Genomic DNA, 25604 nt, shown 5'->3' on the forward strand with positions numbered 1-25604 from the left:
GCTATCCCGGAGTATGTGTACCTGGCGAGGTAGACGTTGTTCCTCCACTCGCTCTTCATCTTCTTGTACTGCGAGCTCTTGGTGTGCACGAACTGCTTGGAGTAGGGGCAGGCGGGGTGGTCGGCGGCGGGCGGCGGCGCGGGCGCGGCCGGCAGCAGCGAGCGCGCGCCGCCGCGCCGCCACGCGCGCGCCCGCGCCTCGCTGCGCGCGCAGCCCGACGGGTTCACGGCCAGCCCGCCCTCCAGCAGCGCCGACCGACCGAACTTGAACCGGTAGTCCGTCAGGGTCTCGATACCTGGAACCACAACATTACGCTCACCACTACTGCTATACTCCTCGTAATTACTACAACGCAACATATGATTAATATCCCATTTGAAGTCCTGATAAAATCACATGGTAAATTCGTAACATCAATGAAACGCCCGTATATTAATTTACCATTCTTCACTTACCCGGCAAACTTTCCAGTACTCGAACTACGGCAGGTTCAGTCAGACCGAACAAATCTTCTCCCGTCACATAATTTGGCCACAATTTAAGCACTCCGTCTTCACTGCGACCTTCTCGTAGAGCCGCAACAGCATCTAACACCTACAAAGTATATTCAACTTAATTACTTATTCGTAAAAGAAACAAATAAATGGCACTAACGACTGAAATTCACAACCATTCTAAATTCAACATTCTGAGTTCAGAGTAATGACAAAAATCGATCTTAATCCTTCTAATTTTTGGATTGACATTAGTCATAATGGTTACTATAATTTTGGCCGTTAGAAGTGACAAAAAACGGTAGTGCAGCCACTGAACTACAGTATCCAATTTATCTATGCGCTCAGGCAATATAGGGTATAGCAATGTAGTACGTACGTTGGCCCAAGCGGCGCGCGGCGTGGGCGCGGCGGTCTCCCCGCGCGGCTCGTCCTGCGCGCGCACGTGGAAGCGCGGGCGGCCCGCCTCCTCGCTGATCCAGCACAGGTAGCGGCAGCGGCTGTTGGCGCGGGACATCGACCAGTAGAACCGGACCTGGACACACCACACGAGTTAATGCTTGCCATAATGCTAATACGTATGGTGACGAGGTAAGGAAAAGTGTAGTCAATCTGTCAGAAAGGCACGAACGGCAATCTTTTGAACCGCAAAGCAGTAAATAAACCGTCATGTGCTTTGGGCTTTAAGGTGAATGTTCCGATCGCCTTTTCATACATTTTTCGTTCACGGTATACTCTCCGTACATAGACACTTTTTGCACAAAACTAATCACTTTATCACTTTTGTACGGTCAAGAATCTGCATATAACTTTTTGGTAAATAATTCGCATTATATATGGAGAAAAACAGTTTTGAAAACCGTGAAAAATTTGGCATTTCTTTTACTAGTGTTAGTGCAATTTGACAATCAAACATATCGGAATGTCTGGATAGGTTATAATATTAAACGCTAGATGGCGTGCACCCGATAATGTAAATTTGAAGAATCATTACTAATTTTATAACAATGGTTTTCATTAAAAAACATTACAATAATTTAAAACTAACTATCGTAAACGAAAATATAAAACATTGTGGTCGTGTGTGAAAAAAATGTTAGCGTTAGTTATTATTATTGTCACTGGCAACAATAAAAAATTTTAAATTCGTTCGTAGACAAAATACGATGTTGCCGTTCCGTCGAACATGACCTTTGACACGTTGCCAAACTTATTTAGTACCATCAGATGGTTGACTTGAAATAAAATACATTTCGAAGAGTTTGCGTAGCATTACGCTAGGCTTTACGCGCGGAATTTCTTGTATGTTTTTGATCAATGAAAATTCATTGATACAAAGTAATATTTCTTGTATGTATTTCTTTCCAATTTAATATGATTATTGCAAAGTATTGTAGTATATGTTGTTTATAAGTAAGTAATTTTATTTCAAAATAAAAATACCTACCAACTAATAAATATTAGCAAGTCAGCCCGTGAGTTTAGCTGGCTATTACAAACTAAAATCCTCATATTAGAAATCACCGATCGATATTATATTGTTTTCTCAGATTAGTAATACAAATAACTTTGGACGGACAAACATTAGTATTATTTGTCACATTATATTGCGTCTGGTACATGAATCCCGCGCGTTCCGATACACTCAAAATCAGTTCAACGGACGGTAAAACAAGTATCTTTAAATTTCTAATGTTATAGTAAATAGAGTATAATTATGTAATATGATTTTATGATTTTATTATGGTTGTTCTGCAGCGATTTTTCAATTGATGTTATATCATAATTTGGGTAAGTAAAATTTTATTGCTATAATTTTTCTGAATTTCGGAACGTATTTAATAAATTCTGTTTTATCTATGGTATGGATATTTACTTTGCAATAATTTTCATGACATGAGACTACATTTTGCTGCAATTATAAGCGATTTGATCTGGTTTTGTTATAATTTCGTTTCAATTTTATGCGAATAGGTACTGAGTTTATAAAAGTAACATAATATTGTCTTGTATATAATTAGTTTTTGTGTATTTCGGATTCCGTTTACATCTAGGTACCTACTATGTCGGGGTCCTACGAGAAAGCTGGCGTATCAACGCCACGAATATTCAGGCGCCCGTAAATCGTCAAAACGAGTGAAAAGCGCATTCAGTTGGATACATGTGGACGACAAGATAGTAAACCTGTAAATTATAACTCAAGTTGTGGCCAGCTTCATTGTAAACAAACTTTAGTTTTCAAGTACGTATAGAGTCATCAGTTGTTGAGCCATCTACATGTAAACTTAGAACTCTTTTAGTAATAAGCGTTTCATCCCTCTTCTTCACATGACCATACCAAGAAAAACGATTTCCTTTCAATTTTGCTCTATCATTGGATAATAATGTTCTAGTTATGAATAAAAAGCATGAATATTACTATCAAGTAAATTCTATTGCATGTCCACTTTATAATTTATTTTAGCATCTTCTTACTATAATATTAAATCTATTTCAGGTTCAAGGACAAATGCGTGTCAGTAACATGGATAAATGCTACTTCATATGTTTTATTTCAGTCAATGAACCTTTGACTGTTATAGAAGTTTGTTGAGATAATATAATGACTTTATCAGCAATATGATGCCAAAGTTAATACACTTTTTTAAAGAATGTATTCTGCCAGAATTAGTTTTGAGACATGTTCAAAAAAATGCGAAATGTATACCTAGGTATGAAAGGTACACAATTTTTTTTATTTTATTTTATAATTTCCATTGATTTCAATCTATATTATATTTTTTTCTTGTGGGATATTGTTTTCATCCACATCAAAAGTTAAACACAAAATATACTAATTATAGTAATTTTCTTTCGCAGCAGCTGTGTAGCGGTAGTTTCCAGGCAATAATGAAGAAGGATGAGTGAAAACAACACGACAAATGTTTTTTTATTGTACTATTATAGTAGTGTGTTTAGAATCTACATTATCAATGTTTACAGTCATGTTTTTTTTGATGTCAGAAAACTGAAATGGTGTACTCGTCGTAATGAACATAATGTTCATAATGTGATATGAATACATTGACCTATTTTAAGGTTTCTGAAAAACAAAAAGGAAAGTTGTTGCTTTTTTATTTCCTTATGTAGTATAGTGATTATGGATGCTTAGATATTCTCAATCATTTTTCCGCTTTGATTGCAATCTATTATTCTGGTTGCCTTGTTTATGAATTATAGTTTTGAATTATTATTTTGAATGAGATTATTTTTTAATAATCAGTCACGTATCAAGCATTCATGTCACATAAATACTTGTAATACTTGCAGGTTAGTATATACATTCTATTAAATAATGTATAAGATAATAAAATAAAACTGTCTTACATTGCATTCTTGACATTCATTTTATTCCCAAACTAGTGACCCGCCCCGCTTTCGCACGGGTGCAAAATTATCAGTTTCCCTACTATAATATACATGTATTATACATATAAACCTTCCTCTTGAATCACTCTATCGATTAAAAGAAACAGCATCAAAATCCTTAGTGTAGAAAGCATACATATGGATAAAGGGACAGAGAAAACGACTTTGTTTTATGCTATTTAGTACCTAAATATAACACTACTTATACCTTTTATTTTTAGAACATAATAGCATCAGATGGTGTTCTTTAGTTCCTAATCCCCAAGACATAATTTCTACAGGTAACTTTTAAATGCACGCCATCTAGTGGATAATTTTGAAGCAAGGTTGATTTTAAAGTAGGCGCTATGTCTATGTGTGTATAAACGACTGTAAACAGAGTTGGATTTTAATATTTCGCTTGTATGGCAAATCGGATGGGTTTTGAGGCGATAATTTGACTTATTCCGATAAAGTGGGATGCCTGATTTTCGCATTTCTATTTCTGTTACTTAATGTTGTTCCAATGACACTCAAAACAACATAAAACTGAAAATGTTCAATTCAGCGCCATCTATCGGGAAACGAGCCATGAAGAGCTCGGAACATTCACCTTAAGTTATTACTATTAAACTTACTCAAATTCCGTGCAAAATAATATAAGCAGCAGTAATAACATAAAACTTATCCATCTGGTATAGTGAAGGAAACTTACGATTTTGTATCCAATAGGGTAGATGTAGTTTGGCGTGTGGAAGGCAGCGAGTTGATGCGGCAGCAGGTGCCCGGGGCTGAGGAAGATCAGGCCGCCCACTCGGATCAGGTGGTTCGTGTCCGAGTGGAGCATCACTGACGCCACCTGGCGCTGCTCGTCCCGCGCTATGTATACGCGCCGTTGCACGCTCAGGGTCGTCAATTCGTTGTCTTTTTCATTCTGTTATTTATAATTATTTTGTATGTAATTATGGTGTTTTATTAAAATTCAATACATGCGACGTGAAATTAAATGTATGCCATGTTAGTTACCTTGGGAGCGTGCGAGTTGCAGAATGCCGTCTTGTTCTTGTAGAAGACGCAGTTGTCCTTGACGGCGCAGCCGAGATGGTAGACGCTGCCGCAGCGCACCTTGAAGCAGCGCACGGTGGCGCCCAGGCGGCGGCAGACGGCGCAGGTGGCGCTGGAGCCGGCCGCCAGCGCCGTCTCCACGTTCATGAGCGCGCCGCTGACGGTCTCGTACACGCCCTCGGACCACAGCGCGCAGTTGAGGTGCACCCAGCGGTCCACGTCGCAGTTGAGCAGGCGCGACACGCCGTCGGCCACGCCGTCGCCCTGGATGCCGCACAGCTCGCAGCGCCGCACGTCCTCGTTGGTCACGGGCATGATGGCCACGCCGGTGCGGAACACGAGCTCGGTGAGCTCCCGGTCGGTGGGCCGCTTGTACTTCACGGGCGGCCCGATGCAGCCCGGCGACCACGCCTTGTAGCGCACCCCTCTGTACTTCTCCTTCTCGCTGCTCTGGTTACTCTTCTCGTCTTGTTCACTCTTCAAGTCTTCGTCGAGCGCGCTGACGTCGTCGCCCACTTCTTTCATTAATTCGTCGTTGTCGAGGGAATCCATGAACGACAAGTCCATTTTTTCATCCTTGATGTCTGGTTTTATATCCAAGTCGTCGGTTTCCATGCTCTCTGTGGATGCAGTGTCGAAGTCGTCCCTGTCTTTCGACAAGTTGGTGTCAGCATCTGATTTGTTATCATCTTTTACGGTGGTCTTTGTCTTTCCGTCGAGGATAATATTGGTAGGGCGCCAGGCGAAGCTCTCGTAACACTGTGTACTACAGAAGTAAAGCTCTGAATCGCTGTCGCACAGAATTTCCTCAGCATTGCCTTTGTTAGCCGATAGTAGTGGAAACTCTGAAGCTTTAGCTCTAACGACCGAATCTAAAATAACAACGTCGCAATGGCGACAGAATTTAGCTGCTCCGTTTAATATACTCTGAATATCAATAGGTGTCCCTTCTTTTCCGTCCTTGCCCTTAGATCTGTAGAGGCCAAGTTTGTGAGATGGTGGAGTAGCAGTTCTTTCTATAATTTGATATGATGTGGGTGGAGGTATGTGCAGGATACCGGCGAGCTCTTTCAATACGCCCAGAATATCTTCAGCCGCACCCGACGTGAGTGTGAGCGTGACGGTGACATTCTCATTGGTTTCCGTGCTGCCGGGCGAGTCTCCACCCTTGACCTTCGCGGCATCGGTGTCTAGTGTCTTCAACGCCTTCATGTTGTCTTCATCATCCTTCGATTGGTACAACGAGACTGGCTTCACTCTGATGGGCACAGGTGCAATGATGGGAATTATAGGCGATATCCGGCCGGATGCTGAGTCACTATCTTCATCCTCTTCTTCATCGTCAATCAATTTAAGGCCTGGGAACCTGTTCGGTGGCTCAGTTTCAAGGCATTCAGGACTGGAACAGCTGACGATGCTATCAGGCGTGTCTGTGTCGCGTTCTTTACAAATAAAGTCCAGTTTCTTGTCTTCTGGGTCATCGTCAAACAAGATAGGTTGGAATTCTTGGTCATAGAATCCTCTTTGCGTAGATGCTGGTGGTTTCTCAGGCAGGGGTTCTTCTTCCCCAAATGGTTTTGTATTATAATAATCTCCAACATTTGGTATTTTGGCATTACCAAATTCGCCAACTAAATCGCCTTTTAATACATCATAGTCTTTATTTTTTAATTTCGTCAAATCCCCGGATCCAAATAGTGGGCAAACAGCAAAGTTGGTAGTGAGAGCTGGTTCTTGAATTTGCATTGCAGGCAGCAATCGTAACTGAGCCATCAGGTTGTCAATAAATGTGTCATAGTCCTCCTCGTAGCGAGAGCCCTTGCGCGGCCTCTTCTTAGCGTTCGCTGCAGTCAAGTTATTTTCAGCAGCGGCCTTCATGTTCATTTGTAATTGCTTCCGTTTCTTCTGCTGATATTCTCGGCGCTTTCGCTTCTTAGCTTCCGACGGAGTTTCTGGAGCATTGACCTCGGATGACGCGTCCATGTTGACGCTCTCCGGAAACTCCTCCTTCATGGGTTGGTCAAGTTTACCCTGATCGGATGCTGTCGAGACGCCAGAAGTTGCCGACTGCTGCGAGCTCTCGTCTAGCAGCTCTTTCTTCACATCCATAGGTGTAAACGGTCTGTGAACTGGACTTTGTTGAGGCGGAGCGATTTCTTTCTTAATCGCTTGCTGAAGCTGCTGGTTTTCAATACTCATTGGATACATTTGCATCGACTTCATCGTGGGAGAACTTTCAGGGACAGGCGTAGTTTCTTCCTTGGTCATCATCTTCATAGGTGGCTTGCGAACATCCATCAAAGATTGCGTCGAGGTTTGTGTCAAAGGCGATATAGTGGAAGTCGGAATGGACTGTATAGGACGAGAAGTGAACGGTGAGTTCACTACGCTACTGGTTATAATATTATGCCGCGGCGAGTTCTTTGCTATTTCTACTTCTTGCGTTAACGACAGGGTGGGTGGTGGTATCGAGGGTCTCGCCAGTTGAGCTTCGAGCGAAGGTATGCTGCCGAGCGCAGGCGCAGTCCGCTGTATGGTCATGGTGCGCGCGGGGACCACGGTGGCGGCGGTGGTAGTAGTCTGCAACAGTTGCTTCAGCAACACATTCTGGGATTCGTCATTCTTCTGGTTGGCAGTACATTGTTGCACATTGGTGTGCTTGCTGCCCGCGTCCGTGGTGGTAGTTGTCGATGTATTCGGCTCGTCTGTCTCCATGGGTTCAGATTTTACAACGACGGCCTCCACGCTGTGTCTTTTCGTTGGTTGTATGTGGCCCACAATAATTTCACTTTTCGGCTCATCGGTCGACTTAGAGCGTTTTAAAGGTGAAGTCAGTTGCGTGTGGAGAAGTTTGGAAGACGTGATAAAGTTAATGGAGCCCGGTGGAGCTGGTTTAGCTTGTATTTGGTTTATTCCCGAGCTCACAATGCTATGAGTGCGCACTGTCACATTCGGCGCGGGTTCTTTGTTACCTATCATCGGTCTAGAAGTCATGACTAGGGCCGGCGGCTGACTAGTACTAATACTCTGTTGGTTGAACGGTAAGTTACTCGTATTTATTTGTCTAGTTGGTTGTAGCAACGTATGACCGAGTATGCTAGTCGGTAGTGACTGATTCTTCTGGTAGTTGCTCATGCTAGTAGTGATAGTGTTATTCGAGTGCATTATAGTAGGTGGTGCGGTAGAACTATGTATCTTCGAGAGAGCTGGCATTTGGATGATTTGAGAGGCGACCGACGTCGGGCCAGATTCATCCATAGGAGAAAACGATGGATTCGTGTTCATAGGAGCGGGTGACTTCATTAAAGAGTTCTGTAGACTTACTGGAGAATTGATTGGTGAAACGGTTGGAGACTTTCTCATTTGACCCATCGATGAGAGCGTGTTGACCCTGGAGCCAATAGCCTGAGCAGCACTCATGGGCAAACTATCAGACGTGGAGATGGTCGCAGGGGGCTTGTCAATCCTCTGTATAGGTGAGGGTCGCGATACAGCCACTTCCACTTTGGAAGACGGCAACAAATTTTCAAAGTTGACTTGTGTGGGTGTGGTGGCGTCACTGTTCTTCCGCAGGCCAGGCTGCGTGTCCACCTTGGTGGTGCTGGTGCTGAGCGAGGACATGATGGTCCGCAGCTGCTGCGACACGTTGGCCATGGTGGACGTCAGCTCGGCGGGCTGCGACAGCGGGGACAGCTGCGGCACGCTCGCCGACTGCAGCGCTAGTCTCTCTGGCTCGCGCTTTGCGAAAGCGGTCTGCTCTTGACTCTCTTTCTGATCTTGTTTAGGAGTAGTTACACTTGGATTTTGAATGTTAGGGTTAGTAGGTTTCGGGTTTGGCTGCTTCATGCCGTACGTCTTGGCGTCGTCGCCGATGTTCTCCAGTATGCAGAGCATGTCCTCGAAGGACTCGACGTGCTTGTTACTCTCCGCAGTCTCGTGGTGGTCCTGCATCGTGATGTCGTTCAGGTACCTCTCTTGGGAGGGAGTGGGCGACGGGATTGATATTTGCACAGAATCCTGTGCCATGTCCGAAGTAATCTGCATATTTGAATCTATTACCATTTCTTTAGTTTGATTAGCGATCGCCTTTATTGTTTTCACAACATTTTCTTCTATTTTAGTTTCCGGCATGGTCGGCTGTGGCGGCGGCTCTGAGATACTCTTACTATACGATAGAAGTAAATTGCTCTGCAGGTCGTCTTCTGGTTTGTCCTCGTCGTCTCCCTCCATGATATTGTCAGGTATCTTCTCAGGTATAGGATCTGGACTCTTTATATCTGCTTTACCCAAAAGTAAAGGCGTGCGGTCGCTGAGGCATAACGTGTGCGGGAGTTCAGTTTGCTGACTGATCTCGCTTTCAATGTCGATGTCTTTTGTAGGTTCCTTAAATATCCCAGGTCGCTGGTCCATTTGTGATGTGCCCTGAGAACTCATTGTTGGCAGCTGTTGAGATGTCGATGACATGGGGTTTAAGTTCAGATCCTTGTCCGGATTATTCTCAGACGACACAGTGCTGTCAGGCGAGGCGGCATCGTCTTGGAATATTTTAGCTGGTAGTGTTGCGTCGTGTGTCACTGACAAACTGGATAGTTTAGAATTAGAAAGCGCGAGCATCATCGGCTTTTCTATAGTTTTTACAATTTTTTGTTTAACTTGATGTTGAGTCAATATAGAGACAGGCACTCGCGGTGGATTGGTAGTCTTTGGCATGTTCGATGATATCACGCTTATAACAGAACTAATAGGTTTCGAGAGCGGCGGCGTCGACATGTTGATAGTGAGAGGTGGCGTGGCCAAATTCAGTGGCACCTTCTTGATCTGTGACTTGGCGACTCCAGCCACGTGGCTAGCCACACTAGCGATCGGTACCGACAGGTTCTTCAGTACCGGTACTGAGATAGTTTGGTTAGCTATCGAGACGGAGGCCACCGTGGCCTGCGACACCTCGTCCAGGATCTTGGTATTGGAGTGCGGCGACAGCATGCTGGCGCTGAGCAGAGGCAGGCGGGCGCGCGGGCCCCCGCTGGGGCTGAGGATCTTGTACTGCTGCACGCTGGCCGGCTGCTTGCCCGTGGACAGGCTGATGACGGCCACGGTCTTGGTGGTGGTCTCGGTGCGGGTGGGGGCGCGCTCGGCCTCCTCCTCGGCCTCGTCGTCCGGCTTGCCACTATCGATGAGCTCCTCGAAGTCCTCCTCGGTGGCGATGCGCTCCTCGGGCGAGACGGCGTCGGGCTCCACCAGCACGATGTCGTCGTCGTCCAGGTGCTCCACTAGGTCCTCGACGTCGTCGGCGTCGCGCGCGTCGGGCGCGTACACGACGTAGCCGCGCGCGTCGGAGGGCGCGGGCTCGGCGTCGTGCTGCGGCGCGGCGCGCGGGCGCGGCGGCGTGCGGCGCTTGAGGATGGACACCTTGGTGACGTGCGCCGGGCGCGGCGGCCAGCCGGGGCCGGGCGCGCCGCCCCGCAGCCGGCGCGGCAGTACCGGTAGCCGGGCGGCAGCGGCGCCGCGCCGTGTCCGCCGTGCATGCCGCCGCCGTGCTCCATGAGCGAGTGCGGCGCGGGGGACGCGGCGGGGGAGGGAGTGGGCGTGCGCGCCACGTGGGGGGAGCGCGCCACGGAGGGGGAGGCGGGGGCGCCCCCCATGGGACTGTACTGCTGCCGCTGCAGCATCTGTTGCCGCTGTAGCCATAAACGAATCCATTATTTCAATATTCAGTGAGCTTTCTTTCTGATTAATTTCATATCTGCAAACTGTCTAATTAACGTTTATACTATTTGTTTGTTTGTCAAATTATTTATGTTTACTTACCGCCATCTCATTGGCAGGATTTCCTGGAGATGGAAGCGGCTGCGGGCTGCCGAGCGGTGACGTTTGTTGGCGGCCTCCATACGGTCCGCCCACTCTAATACCTATTCAATAAAACAAGGATTAGTAACTATGTAAGTTTTTACTGAGCTTGCATACATTTTAGTGCTATTAATTACAAGTACCTTGCTGATGATGTGGTGGTCTAGCGAATCTCGTCGGCAAAGGCGAGCATCCAGGCGCTGGCCGTGAGAAACGACCAGTTCCATAATCAACCTGGAAATATAATTTTAAAATTAATATTACTAGTAAATATTATAAACGTCTGTCTGTTAAAAACGTTGGAGCCATCCTTACATTTTGCATTTGTGGTGAATGGGACGCTACTGGACTCTGAATTTGTGATTGCTGATATATCTGAAAGGAAATAAAGGAATTAATTTGTATTTGCTATCGAAAATACTATTACACACATAGAATACATTTTGCAAATGAAGTAAACTTACTTGAGGGCTCCGACTAGGCGTCGGTAGTTGTGGGCTGGTCCTTTGTGCTTGCAACTGTTGCAAGAAGTGTTGCGGCGACATCGACGTGTGCATGGGGGACTGTTGCGTGTGCATCGGCGACTGCTGCATATGCATCGGAGATTGTTGCGAGTGCATCGGCGACTGCTGGGGCATCGGGGAGTGTTGCGGCATCTGAGTCTGCTGCGCGTGCATCGGCGACTGTTGGTGCATCGGCGACTGCTGCGGGTGCATCGGAGACTGCTGGTGCATGGGAGACTGCTGCGGGTGCATGGGGGACTGGTGCATCGGCGACTGCTGCACGGACTGCTGCGTCATGCCCTGCTGCTGCACGTGCATGGGAGACTGCTGGGAATGCAGCGGAGATTGCTGCGTATGTAGCGGGGACTGCGTGGACGGGTGCAGCGGGGACTGCGACGTGTGATGCAACGGCGACTGCTGCGAGTGCAGCGGCGACTGCATGGGCGACGTCAGCTGGTGCAGCGGTGACTGCGGCGCCAGCGGCGACTGCACGTGTAGCGGCGACATGGCGGGCCGCGCCCCGGGCTGGCGCGCGCCCCCGGCGGCCCGGCCCGCGAACTGCCCCATGGGCCCGGGCTGCGCGCGCTCCTGGCCGGCGGCCAGCTGGCGCACGAGCTGCGGCTGGGGCCCGCCGGACTGCTCGATGACTAGCGTGCGCCCGCCCTGCGTGACCAGCCTTCCTTGTGTGTTCAGCGGTGACGTCACCAGACCTATCCTCTGCTGGGATATCGGCTGCCCGTCCGCCCCGATGACAGTTTGTTGAGTGCGAATGAGTGTCTGTTGTTGCTGTATGGCAGCGCCCTGCAGCCCCAGCTGCATCGGTCGGTTGATGGTGTTCTGCTGCTGCACCTGCTGGCCCTGCTGGTTCATGTTCTGATTCTGAGCGAATACCGTTTGACTCGATGTGATCTGCTGCTGGTTTATCACAGATTGCTGAGCGAGCTGGGGATTTTGCTGTCGCTGTTTCGTCTCATATTCCTAAAAAAATTAAAATAGTCAGTAATTGCAAACCAAACAATAAATTGAACAGTATCGAAGAAACAATTCGTTACCTGTATAAGCATGCTATGTTGACGAGCTTGTTTGCGCGCCGCTTCGAGATGCTTCTGTAGCGCCTGTTGTTCAGTGGACACGCGCTGCAGCTCGGCTGCGTCGTTAGGCAGTAGTTCATTGCCCGACTTACGCAACTGCCTCTGCTTACTATTCAGCGACTGCAAATCGAAAAGCCTCAAGTGTAAAATCGGAGCTGGAGGTGTCGAGCCGCGACAAGCCCCCGAGTTAGTCACAGGTCCGCTGTGTTACCGCGCGCCCGGAGACGGCACCTGAAACGATCTACTCGGCGGCCGGGAGGACGGCGCTGCCACTACTAAGCTCACGAACACGAAAGCGCACTACTGCGGCTCACCTTGCGGATCTTGCGAAGCTTCTGAACCTCGACCTCGTAGTAGCGCTGCTGGTCGGCGGCGAAGGCGTTGTACTGCTTGAGCCACTGCTCGTACAGCAGGCGCGCGTGGTGGTCCGCGTCGCTGGCCGGGCGCTCGGGCGGCGCGGGCGGCGCGGCCGGCGCCACGCCCGCGTACAGCGGGATGGCGGGCGGCGCCGCGGCCGGCGGGGGCGCGGGCGGCGGCGCGGCGCCCGGCCCCGCCCACTCGCCGCCCTCGCGCTCCTGCTCGCGCTTCTCCTGCTCCAGGAGCTCCTCGAGAAGCAACGGTTGCTCCTGGTTTACGTTCTGACGGTTAAAGTAAGCCTGTTGACGACGCTGTCGCCCGCCACCGTTAGCTCCGTCACCGCTCGCGATGCTAGTTGCCTACGCTGCCTAGTACTATCACTTAGCGTCACGTTTCGTGAATCGAGCTCGGTGCGTACGATGCGGTACTCAGTATTTATTTGAAAATTACTGGTATGTTTAACGGTCCGTACAAAAATTATAATGTTACCCGTCTCATCTTGATTTTTGAGCCGAATGAAACTCGTTTTATAAACACGATAAATTACAGATTAAAAATTCTTGGAGATTTTTCGACTACAAGTTACAATACATATCTACATAATTTTCAGTCGGCTCGACGATATTACTAGAGGAATGAAAATAAATGGACTACGATTTTACTTGTGAAAAGAAAAAAAATATATATCATGACAATTGAACTATTGACGTGACTTATAAATAAGTAACAACTAATAGTTGGGTGCGGCAACTATTGGAAACTGATCATAAAGTAACATGTGTGAGATATAACGCAGTGCTATAGTCTAAGTACATTTATACATTGTACTTTTATATCAGCAACAATCAACTAACAGAAGTTCACTAGAAAACAAAAAGTCATCAAAGATATTATGATTGTGTTTGTGTCCAACTTTAATGTATCGTGTGTAATACTTCTAATGTTTTGTTCATTACCATATGTTTCACTAAATAATTACTACGGAGTATGCAATCACCATCACCATCTTTAATTGTAGATCGATATGTTTTTACGAATTTACTAATGCTCATAGTTTTGCCATATTATTTGTATCGGCCAATGACAAGGTAACAAGCTGAATGTCCCACAGCCAGGTCGACATTCGTACATTTCCACCACCATACAAGATGAGACAGGTAATAAGGCCCTAAGCTCTCTGTACTGTATACTCTGTGCTAAACTGTTTAGATCGTTAGTGTTATGTGTTAGGAAGGATGCTGAAAAGGTACAAAGGTTAGTAGTCAGTACGCATGCGTGCAGCGAGCAAGCCAAGTAAAAGCATTAAAACAGACACGAACAAGGTGGTTAGCGGTGACCAGGCCCTTCTACTCCGACTCGTGGACCCTATATCTAAGGAGAAGGAAGACTAAAGAGGGACAGGACAGAGGAAACATCATACAACTGTATGGAGACTGTAGACATCTTGTTTTAACAGGTGAGAACGACTTTTCCACGATAAAATCGTCTTCGAAAGGGAAACAATCAAGTGTGTTAGAAAACAAAGTAATAGATCTTGGGAAACCGAGAATACAGAGTTCTGTGTTCTGTGTAAATATTGTTTCTGTGGTAAAGGTGCTCACGAGAACCGATAGATAGAACTATGTCCATAGACACAATTTACGGGCGTTGCAATTACATTTGAGGATATTATCATTGTGTAAATTGCGTCATTGGACTTCGTTTCCATCGGTTCTAAGAAGTTACGCTAAGGCATGCGTTCATAATAAACTTGTGTGCCTCGGTAAATTCAAGTCGTATTTAAGTTGGGGGAGGTTTGTAGGAAGATTATGACGTGAGTTAGCGTGGTAGTGGTGGAGTGAAGTCAAGGCTCTGACCTGCAGCAGTAGCGGGCGGCGGTGCAGCCAGTCGCCCCAGTCCGCGGCCTCATAGGGCGCCGGCCCGCGCCAACAACCATCAACCACCCACATGCAAACAACACGCTGTACTCCGCCGGCCGCGACACTTCGCGCAACTCATACGACGCATACACGCTTACTTTCATATACCCCACTATTTGTGCCAATTACTACTTGTGGTACCGTGGGGTACGTTTTAAATGAAGATATTAAAAGGTATTTTTTTTTAAATATGTTTTTTTTTGTATGCTACAATTTTCTCGATGGTCGTATGAATTGTTAGCGATAGTATACCCATGCAATATTAGTCTTCTAAGCTTGTAACGAATGAAACAAGCGACGTCGTTCAATGTCAGCGTATATTTACAGTCGATAAGATCCGCCACCAACGCATAGACAAATTAATATTGCTTTGGATATGATTGCGTTCATACAACTTCACATTGTCTGCGATGCGATCAAATATCGAAGCGTCTGATGAACATAGTTACTAGTTCACATTTATTGCAACTCGGTGAGACAAACTGACAGTGACTTGTAAATGTGAACCCAAGCTTACTGCATACATTTAAAGCGAATGAGTTTACTTCGACACGTCGCGTCGCCGTGCCGAAACAAACTCATACAAAAATAAAAACACGTAGATAAAAAATATTACTGCATGCACGACAATGTATCCAAAAATCCTCCAAGACTATCAAAATACTCATTATTATTATTAGTAAGATTACATGGTTGTAAGTGGTCATTACATTGTAAGTTCTCGTTCACTGTATTATAATTATATTTTGTAAAAATTGTGTGAGAATTTTGACGTGACACGTAAATCATAATCTATGCTACTGCTTTTTTATGTAATTTATGGTAGCAGTGTTTTCATGATTGAAGACAAGAATTACAATTTGCGATTAATCTGAGTCACTGTGTATCTCAAACTTAATAAATTGCTTGTATAATAAATATGTATTTGATGTGTAGGTCATAAAGTAAATCTAATGATGAATTAACTGGATGTCTTATGATGTATTTGTAATGTAATAAGGATTTATTATTGAGTGTGGTATGTGTCACGTCAAGAAGTAGTGTGCAGGTGTAGCGTGGTGTGTAGCGACCTACCTGTGGGTAGGGCGGCGGCGGCGGCTGCGGCTGGCGCAGCGTGCCCGGGTACGGGGGCGGCGGCGGGGGGCGCGACCCGGCCGGGGCCGGCTGGCCCACCGACCCCACCTGACCCGGTTGACCCACCTGCCCCACTTGGCCCACTTGTCCCACTTGCCCGCCTGATACTGTAGCTGTAGGAATGAACACCGTAATCAATAACATCACGTTAATGACATTATTATTTCTTACTTTTCTCAAGTGAAGGAGAGCTATTCTATGGCATGAATGGTTCGGCTCGACCGGATTGTTACCAGGACCTGGACCTGGAGTGTTACCAGGTTTTAGAAAACTATGTTTGCGTTGTTTCACTGTGAGGTTACTAGAAGATATCCAATTATCTCCAATAAAGGCTGGCAAGATACTTGTAACTTTTCTGGTTTTGCTGATGCGGACACCCTAGTGATACTGATCGCTTACCATCAAGCGTTACATTAATAGAAACCACATTATGATCGTTTTTAGTAGCGACTCCAGTAAGTAGAGGTATAGCAGTAGTACCGGCGTATGGTAGATGTGCGAGTGCGACGGTCCGGTCGGGGCGGACGACGCCAACAGATCCGTCGGCGGCGACGAGCCGAGTCCCGGCGGCGATGCTGCGGCCGGCGGCCAGCGCGGCGTTGACCTGCGCCGTCATGGCGCTCACTATGCTGGCCGCGCTCGCTGGGATACCCGCCGCACTGCCGCCCTGCAAGACAATACCATATTATTATACCGCCTTCAGAACTCCAGGGTGTAGTGTTAGCTTTGACTAAGATTTGTATGGTGTGGCAACAAGATAAATTACATACAAATCGTTGTTAACTCTACACGATCGCATTGATGAAAATACTCTCACTAAGCACTTGTAATAAACTATATTTACGTAGTACTAGGGTGGTAAATTACTTCAATGGTAACTGTATTAAAAAACTGTACATATTAAAAAACTGTTCGACCACATTCGATAATACTGTAATGTCGGTTGCAGACTTATCATGTTTTACATATATATAAAAAAAATGATTTTATGCATCAACTGTATTACATTCCAAGATACAACCATACTATAGTTTTGGAGCCATACAAGAGTGTGTAATGTCGTACCTGTGCGTAGTGCATGTGTTGCGAGGGAGTGAACTGCACCTGTGGCCGCTGCACCACTTGTTGGCCCATCACCTGCCCGGGACCGAACTGTGGACCCCGCGCACCCTGCTGCAAATATACATTTCTTTTACACCACCAATAAACACAACGCAAGAAGAACATTATTCGATTTTACCTTGTGTTTATAGCAACAAAAGTTTATTTAAAAAAAAAACATGCACTGACAAAATTACTGTACTATAGTAAAATCTTATCTTATAGTAAAATGTTTAATTCAAGAAGAAAGTTAATAACAGACTTACAACGACATAGCACATCAAGCATGGAGAAATTAATGAATGTAGATGAAACAAAGGTGATAGGACAAAATCGAGTGTTAGTCCCATGAAAGACAGGCATGACAACATGTATGCAAGTTACCTGATGTTGTTGCAACTGCAACCGTTGCGGTGCGTTAGTGAACATTTGCGTGAACACGGGCCGCTGCGGCTTGTCGTCACTTTCTAGTTTCACTTCAGATTTGATGGCCTGCATAGCGTTCTGTATGGAGGACGAAACACACAATGAACACATATACAAGCATGAAGGTTTATTCACTGATTAGCTAATGAGGATGGTAATGTACTTAGTAAATTAATAATATAAACAACATTTAATGAGTGAATTTAATAATTGTTTGTCAAATGGACGGCAGACACCACCAGATGAATATCCTTGATTGATGGCAACCTTTCCCATTTATATGGAGTATGTTTCTTACTTTAACTGCCCAATAGGCTGCAAGCATTTGGCGACACAGGCGACGCAGATTGACATACAAATGTGTTTATAACCATAGAAAATGTACGAAACCAATATGTTTCTAGGGCGCCACGACAAGTTGGCGATGAAATAAAGTGACAACCAACCAAGAAAAAGTATTGCTACATCTGTTTAAACCCCAACTACCAACACCAGCTACATAGTACTACAAACCTGCAATGCAATCTGTTGGTTCTGTATGACTCTGTGTACGGGGTCGCTGTACATCTGTTGCGGCGCGGGAGTGGCCGGGGCTTCCAACTTGACGTCGGGCTTCACATCCTCCATCTCCGCCTTCACTTCAGGTTTACACTCTATGTTCTTCACGGCCTTTTGTAAGTCATTGTACATGTTCTTGTTCTCTTGAGCTTGCTCCTGTTCATCTCTGAAAGTGTATTGATATGTGAAAGTAATGTAAGTGTATTGAATAAAATTTTTATGTTGTTTTACTATAAGTAACGCAAGTGTATTGAATTAAATATTTATGTTGTTTTACTATAATTGGGATGGTGGTGATAGTGCTTCTAGGTAGGCTCATAATGACATATTCGCAAAATGCCAAACAATAACAAAATGACCCCTTCTCAAAATATCCACCTTTTAAAATGATACATTCGCTAAATTTAATTCTTCCTTAAAATACTTTTACAGTGAAACCATATTGTTTATAGCTCAACGAATACCGGCGTGAAAAAACGCCTTCCGTTTTGTTTCGCCGTGTAAGCGTGGTTAGATACCAGAGGCCAAATCCCCTCTCCTACCAAAGTCGACAACGTGCTTGTAACTGCCCTGAAGTTGTACGAGTTCACAAGTGGAACAAACTGCGTCACATCACGTCCCATCAGGTCATCCTCTCCTACCACAAGAGTGAAGTATATACTAACTCTGGCTCCCTCTTGGCGTGTCTCTCAGGCATGCCGTCGTCAGCGAGCTCGAGTCCGTCCAGTATGTGCTCCGCGTCGTTGAGCGCTGCTAGCTCAGGGTCGGCATACTCCAGGATGTTGAACTGCTCTCCTATCTCCGCTGTGAGCGTCTCGAATAATTCCTCGTCATCCTCACCGCCTAGTCCAGTTAAGATGTCACCCACCTAATAGAAAAGTTCTATTTAGTTTTGTTCAGATGCCAAAAGCCTTTCAATAACAATTTGATGTGTAGTTCGGAAGTTATGCGTTTACATACATTTCAGAATATAATTTTTCTTTATATTCATGACGACTGTCTATGTAAGAATTTACTAATTCCATTAATTAATACCAAATAACTTTACCTCTCCAATATTAGCACCATCTTGTTCAAGTTTGTCCATGTCTCCCATGTCCATCTCATCGGTACCTTGCTCCTGATTGGACTCCTGCTTATTCTCATTGCTGGGAGCTAAAAAATACATTCACATAAAGGACTCATCTATAATATCATACACAACTATCAATGTATTCATCATTTAAAATGTAACTGTAGGTAGTTCGGTAAATAAAACCAAGCCAACAAAGGTACGGGCGCAGTTTTAGAGAATACCAAACTACCATATAATATACTCCATGATAAAAACAAGTTTGATTATGTCTTGAGTCAACTTGTAGAACGAAATGGAGATACGCTCGAAACTGGTTTATATTTTGTTGTGGGTAAATTTATAAACACATATTTCACAAACAAATCACATTCACACCTAGAAAAACTGTGCTCACAAACATAATTATTTTAACACATTGAGCTACACAAAACCAGTTTATAATAGTCTCGCTTTGTATGATCTTTCCCAATATTCGACAGATTATACTGGTTGTGCATAGCTTGATAATTATGTAGCCACGTATACATAAAAAATACCAATCCAATGCATAGGTTACCATTATTTTGCACGACATTTTGTTTTTGCTCCACCATCTGTTGCGGCGCGGGACTCTGCACAGCTTGTTGCAGCTGGCTGTTGTCTGCCGATATCAAGCGTTGCTGCATTATCACTACGAAAAAAGAAACACATTATGTCAATATTACCAGAGCAAGTATATTCAAGAGGAAATTATATTCCTTTTTATTGTCACCACCCACAATCTTAACCAGGATATGCATAGCCTCAAAGAGCACTGAAACTAACTTCTTAAGTATACCCTTAGTATGAATTTGCTTTACGACTCAAATAAACTAGTCAATTCGACCTCTCTCGCGTTATAAATGTTGTAAATAATTTTCTTTATTTATGATTTCTATAGAAGGATAGATAGGCTACTTACAGTGATGGTCAGGCCGCGCTGGGTGCATGAGCGGCGCCCTAGCGCGCAGTGTGACGGGGAGAGGCTGGCGGAAGGGCTGGCCCTCGCCCACTGTCGGCGCCGGGGACGCACTCTCGTGTTCTGTACACGCAATACATACTCTTTATTTTTACACCAATAATTTGCTTACATGCAATACATACTCTTTATTTTTACACCAATAATTTGCTTACATGCAATACATACTCTTTATTTTTACACCAATAATTTGCTTACTAAGAGTAAGCAAAGAAGTCCAAATTGACTGTCTTTTACATATTGAACACAACGCGTCAACAAATTGCATAAAATCGCTCTTGTATATGTATAGGTGACAAACAACGTTCTGTGAGTATATACAACTCATTTATTGATTTCTTATCTGATGTTTATTTGTCTCGTATTGGTACTATTTTAGCGCTTTTTGTATTACTAGCAATGTACTATTTTCTTAATATGCATTTATTTCTCGACAAGTACTCACGTCCAGGCCACATTTTCTCGGGATGTCTCTGCAGTAAGTCCCTGAGCTGACGGTTGATGTCGTCATTGTTCCCGTAGTGTTGGAAGCGCTGTGCAGGGAAGACACTGCGCGGCGCCTCCGCCGGCGGCGCGGGGGGCGCAGGCGCCGGGGCTCCCGCGCCCGGCGGGGAGCTGCCGTCCGGCGCACGTAACCGCTGCATGGCTGCTTGAGGGTCGGAAGGAAGGCAAATTAATCGTATGAAATAAATCTGCTAAAACTAAAAGACTTTTACAGCGTGGTAAATCTGATACGATATTCTCAGTTTAAGCCATATTGTCAGATTTTGAAGCTGATTAGCGATAACCTTACAGTGATTGTGAATGTACGCAGCAGGTGTATGGGCGCTACCTTGCATCCGCTGGTCGTGTATGATCTGTTGCTGCTGCTGCGTCTGTTGCTGGCGTTGCTGCTGCAGATGCTTCCACTGTCGCTCCTGCTCGGCCTCGCGCGCGCTGCGCTGCTGGCTGCAGGCCCGCTCCTGCTCCTGCAGGGACCACGGGTCAGTACGGGGCCGCCACGCGTACACGGCACTACATTGTCATTGTCCTCGCAATATTACATACTACATCAGACATGTCGCTACTGGAAATGTCGGACAGACACATGTCTTTCAAGTTTCATTAATAAAAATGCCTTCAGCTGCATTATATGTATTTAGCTGAATAGGCCACGCAACGCTTTGTTCATGACGTGCGTATTGTATCAGTGAAATTATTGAAAGATAGAAGTAAGCTAGAGATCTCATACTCAGCACAAAAACATATTTAAGTGCGGTAAGTTTATTATATATTTGAATCAACGCACGCAGTCCAAATCCGCATGAAATGCATCATCCATTTCCTTCCGCATGGCACCCTCGCGCCAGACTGCGCTCGGTGCGTGAAGCTCCTAAGAGAATACTGAATGTTATTATAAATATTAATTTAATATAATAGCCGCACCACTAAATATATTAATAACTACCTATGATACAATGACAATCAGTTCCGTGTACTTTTTGTCGAATACTGTAACATGCTGTATCTACGCAGGCAATTTATTTTATTAATAATACTACCTACCTACTAGTCCTAACCTACATCAATTTACAAAGTTTATGAGATCAAGTTAATTATTTATTATGCTATTTACATGATTAGATACTTTGTCAAACATTTGGTCTCAAGGGATCATGTTGAAATATAACAAAATGGCAGGGCCATAAAAGAGATTAGGCGAAATCCATCAGGTATTTTAGTCTTATAGACTCTCTCTCTATTTCATCAATTCCTAATATGCTTTTCAATAATATTAGGTATGATCTTATAGTAACAAATCTTACGATAAAATTCTAATAGTCTTTTGTTACCTGTACAATACGTTTAAATGTATTACTTATGTAAACTCCACAATTCGAATGGTAATATAAATCAATGTGGGTCTCATAAACGGAGTCAGAGTCAGCATATTTTTTATATGCAAATCTTTCAAGATCCCTACATTTTTTATGATAATTAGTGTTATAATGCTCAAATCAAGAATTATCCATGCTTATTTGTTAATCATATACTTTTTTATACATTATGAGATGCACAGTTAGTATACATTAAGTTTAACAATAGAAGACACGTCAATAAGGAGGCAGTCCTGATGCAATAAACTTAATGGATATTAATGTATGATCTCATGTTATGTCGTGTTAATATTTTTACTATACACAATACCAAAATATTGCTACCTAATAATTACTATGCTTTGTACAGCTTGATCTGTAAATAAAACCTGATCCTAATAAATAATATTTACAGGTCGACATACAACACAACAACTTAACATCTATACCTGTGAACTTACAAACTACATCACAAAGCTTTATACAACAGCTTAAAACGCAAATAAACTGTGAACTACACCGAACTGTGTTAGAATTGTTAGCACACCACAACCAGCCACCAACAGCGTCCAATGTTAAAGCCAACACTACCAAGGCAAAGCGAAAATAATAAAATCAACATTACGGAAACAGGGGACACGAGTCCGGGAGGCTTTCGGGAATCGATAGGAGGGTAATGGTCATTTATAAAAAAAAAGCTAAAAGAAAATTAAAAAAATAATCACACAGCTTTCAACGCCATTAAACAGCCAAAATTATTGTTGGGTGATGACAAGAGTTTAATAAAACAAGAGGAAGTGCTCAGGATCGCGTGGTGCGACGTCGCGCGATCACCCAACAAGTCGAAACGGATCTCGCATACACACGGGCGGCACTAGTAGTGTGGAGTGTCGAGTGGTGTGTGTACAGTGTGAGTACGTGTGTAGTGTGTGCGTGTCGCGGTGAGTATGCGAGCGTCGCGGGCGCGGTACCGTGGGGCGCGGGTGCGCGAGGCGCGGCAGCGTGCGCATGATCTCGGAGGGGGTGAGCACGCGGATGTGCGCGTCGGCCTCCAGGAGCCCGCCCGCCGTCACCGTGACGTTGGGCGCGCGCACCCCGCTGGCGGCCGGGGCCGGGGCCGGGCTGGCGGCCGCCGCGCTGCCCGCCGCGCCGCTGCTGTCCGCCTCGCCCGCGCCGCTGCCGGAGCTCTGTCGCGCCGCAACCACTTCTTTATTAGCAAATCCACGTCGGGGCCTCACCGCCTCGCCGCGCGACACTCGGCGACGAGCACGATACATCGACAATACTACACTGGCCGAATTCTCGGAAGGTAGTGACACTGAGAGACTACGCGGTCGAATTGATAGGAATATTTATGTGAAATGGTAATGATTTTGAGGTGTACCAGAAACAGTAACCAGTGATCATCGTGATAAATGATGCAGGCCCTGAACCGACGAGGCAGGTATTGTGTTTAATATAATGCGTGCACGATACCTTGATCGTACGACAACATGTGCTAATCGAACCATACGCATGTCCCAAGAAGTATAGAATCAAAGTAACAATATACCCGTACTAAAAGTATGAAGTACTCAGAAAGTTAACATCACAGAGCAGAGAAAAACAATACAGTTTTTTAAAAAATCTTTAAAGGCTTGGTCTTGAGTTTATTGGCAATCATTTGACATAGGCCCTATCAGCTGCCACACGTATGCCGTTTATATAGGACTTCTACTGTATTTCTTTATTCTGTGATTAACACCAAAAAATAACTACCCCAAATTCGTTATCACAATGAGGCCACTCAAAAGGTTCAAACTAAAATACAAGTAGGAAATACTGTAGATCCTCTCACTTCTTTCTTCAACTGCTGCCATGGTAGACCATTCATATAATTTTGTACAGAACAACAACTAGTAGGCTGAGTGCTAGGTGTATCCTACAGCCGGGTTATATACAGTCGTGCTAGCATTGAGACAGGCGACAGAATCTACAGCAACCGTGGTATTAACAACAGATAGCCTCGTAACGCGACCGCGAGCGAGACAAACCTAGACAGTTCTAGACTAAAGATACGCGTTCTAGCGTATACAGAGGGTCTACTACGAGTTTGTTTTATGTTTAACGTGATGGAAACATTACCGCGTTTAGCCCTCTGATTGGTCGGTTCATTGGAGCAGGCCAATCAGAGCGCCGAACGCGGTAACGTTTCGACCTCGTTAAACGTAAAACAAGCTCGTACTAAGCCGCCAGAAGTACACAAGGCCCTAGTGTACACACAGTAGGAACACGGTGTGAGTGAGTGGGTTAGCACACAGCCCATAGTAGGCACGAGCACACATACCTGCTGAGCCTTCTTCATACGGATAGCGCTGCGGTTGTCCCGGGCGCGCTGCAAGTACGGCGCCTTCTGGTCCGACGGCAGGGCGCGCCACTTCTTCAGTATCTGTTTGCAGCGGTCCACCCAGTTGGGGAACTCTGTCTTCCACTCCGGATGGTTCGTGTTGGCGTATAGTACGGCCGATATCGTTGCTGCGGACCCTAGACCTATGTTAAGCGGTCGATCAGTATTGTAAAGTTACTCCTTCTCCTTAATTCACGTATACAGACAGACAAATATTATAATAATGAAACATCTTATAACAAAGTACGTACTCTCGTCAGCCCGCATCTTGTCAGCACTGCGTTGGTTGTACGAAGGCGGCGGCGCCTGCGCAGGGTCGGGCCAGGTCGCACCGCCACTACCGCTCTCAGAGAACAGCGGGCTCATCGCACTGTTACTGCTATAAAACCAAAAGCATATATTATGTACTTGTTTATCTTTATATATATAATTCTTCTGTAAGTGTGTATGTCACTGAACTTCTCTTAAACGACTGGACCGATTTTGATGATTTTTTTGTGTGTGTTCAAGGGGATCTGAGAATGGTTTAGATTCACAATTTTGTCCGCTGGACAATGTTTTTTATTTAATTTTTAATTTATTAGTAGTTGTTGATTTTGGAATGTTTTACATTGGATCCGACAGACGGCGCTACCATCGCAGTGTCAAATATGAATGACGTTAGATATTGTCATAACATTTTAATAATAATTTTCATCAAAAAGGTCCAGAATGTTTTAGCTTATTAAAAAAAAATCTAATTAAAGACGTGTAGACAGGACAATCTGAAGGCCCTAGTATTTATCTAAAAATCTGACAAGTCACATACACACGGGTACACATAATGCTATACAAACCAATTTATCATAGTATCGATTTGTATGATATATTTGAACAAGCGAAGGCAAGTTTATATTGGTTTTATATAACTTGATGTGTACACACAGAGTGTATAACATTATAAGCAAATGGTATATGTGCAATAGAAAATTGGGAAAATTAGGAATGTTGTGAACTAACCTGCTGCCTCCAAACTCAGGATAAGGCGAGGTGTACTCCATGGGGCTCTGAAGCTGTTGACGTTGTTGTGAGTATGGCGTACCTGCCATAGAATTCACGTACGAAACGGACGACTCTTGCGATTCCTACGAGTAATCAATAATATTTTTAGGACACAGGTTTCATTTCCAAAAGTTACTCAATAACTATGTCATTTGAAAACATACCATAAAGCTACAAAACAAAGTTGAAAATAAATTGTACCTGAGAGTCATCAGTGAGCACTCCCTTGAATATTTCGTCCACATCGTTGCTGTCCATGTCAGGCAGACCGTCCCTCACCATGGCGTCCAGACTCACTCCGAGGAGAGACAGGTCGTCCTTAGGAGATATCGTTGATGCTTGAGATGATCCACCAGTTTCTAGGAAA

At 44.8% G+C, this 25604-nt stretch overlaps 1 protein-coding gene and 1 long non-coding RNA gene across 5 annotated transcripts in view; one reads left to right on the forward strand and one right to left on the reverse strand.

The window, feature by feature from the left end:
* LOC118268575 (histone-lysine N-methyltransferase 2C) overlaps positions 1–25604 on the reverse strand; it is a 39959-nt gene that overhangs the window by 3493 nt on the left and 10862 nt on the right. The window contains 30 exon segments of the mRNA XM_050706495.1: positions 22–295; positions 456–594; positions 874–1029; positions 4597–4815; positions 4908–10411; positions 10414–10624; positions 10755–10855; positions 10937–11027; positions 11109–11168; positions 11258–12274; positions 12349–12507; positions 12702–13013; positions 14601–14658; positions 15736–15910; positions 16278–16464; positions 16863–16970; positions 17283–17402; positions 17838–18048; positions 18548–18750; positions 18931–19037; positions 19514–19627; positions 19898–20017; positions 20400–20600; positions 20748–20922; positions 21243–21326; positions 22905–22997; positions 24137–24339; positions 24448–24575; positions 25196–25320; positions 25439–25596. Of these exon segments, the coding sequence (XP_050562452.1) occupies positions 22–295; positions 456–594; positions 874–1029; positions 4597–4815; positions 4908–10411; positions 10414–10624; positions 10755–10855; positions 10937–11027; positions 11109–11168; positions 11258–12274; positions 12349–12507; positions 12702–13013; positions 14601–14658; positions 15736–15910; positions 16278–16464; positions 16863–16970; positions 17283–17402; positions 17838–18048; positions 18548–18750; positions 18931–19037; positions 19514–19627; positions 19898–20017; positions 20400–20600; positions 20748–20922; positions 21243–21326; positions 22905–22997; positions 24137–24339; positions 24448–24575; positions 25196–25320; positions 25439–25596 (10813 nt within the window).
* On the forward strand, positions 2303–3866 carry LOC126912750 (uncharacterized). Of its 4 annotated transcripts, none has more exons than XR_007707416.1 (3): positions 2303–2736; positions 2992–3214; positions 3357–3866. It is a non-coding gene; the product is annotated as an uncharacterized LOC126912750 (long non-coding RNA). The 4 variants fall into 4 exon arrangements; XR_007707417.1 differs by having other exon boundaries at positions 2992–3205; XR_007707414.1 differs by having other exon boundaries at positions 2304–2736; positions 3354–3866.

This window comes from Spodoptera frugiperda, chromosome 29 (assembly GCF_023101765.2).
Source record: "Spodoptera frugiperda isolate SF20-4 chromosome 29, AGI-APGP_CSIRO_Sfru_2.0, whole genome shotgun sequence".
NCBI lineage: Eukaryota > Metazoa > Arthropoda > Insecta > Lepidoptera > Noctuidae > Spodoptera > Spodoptera frugiperda.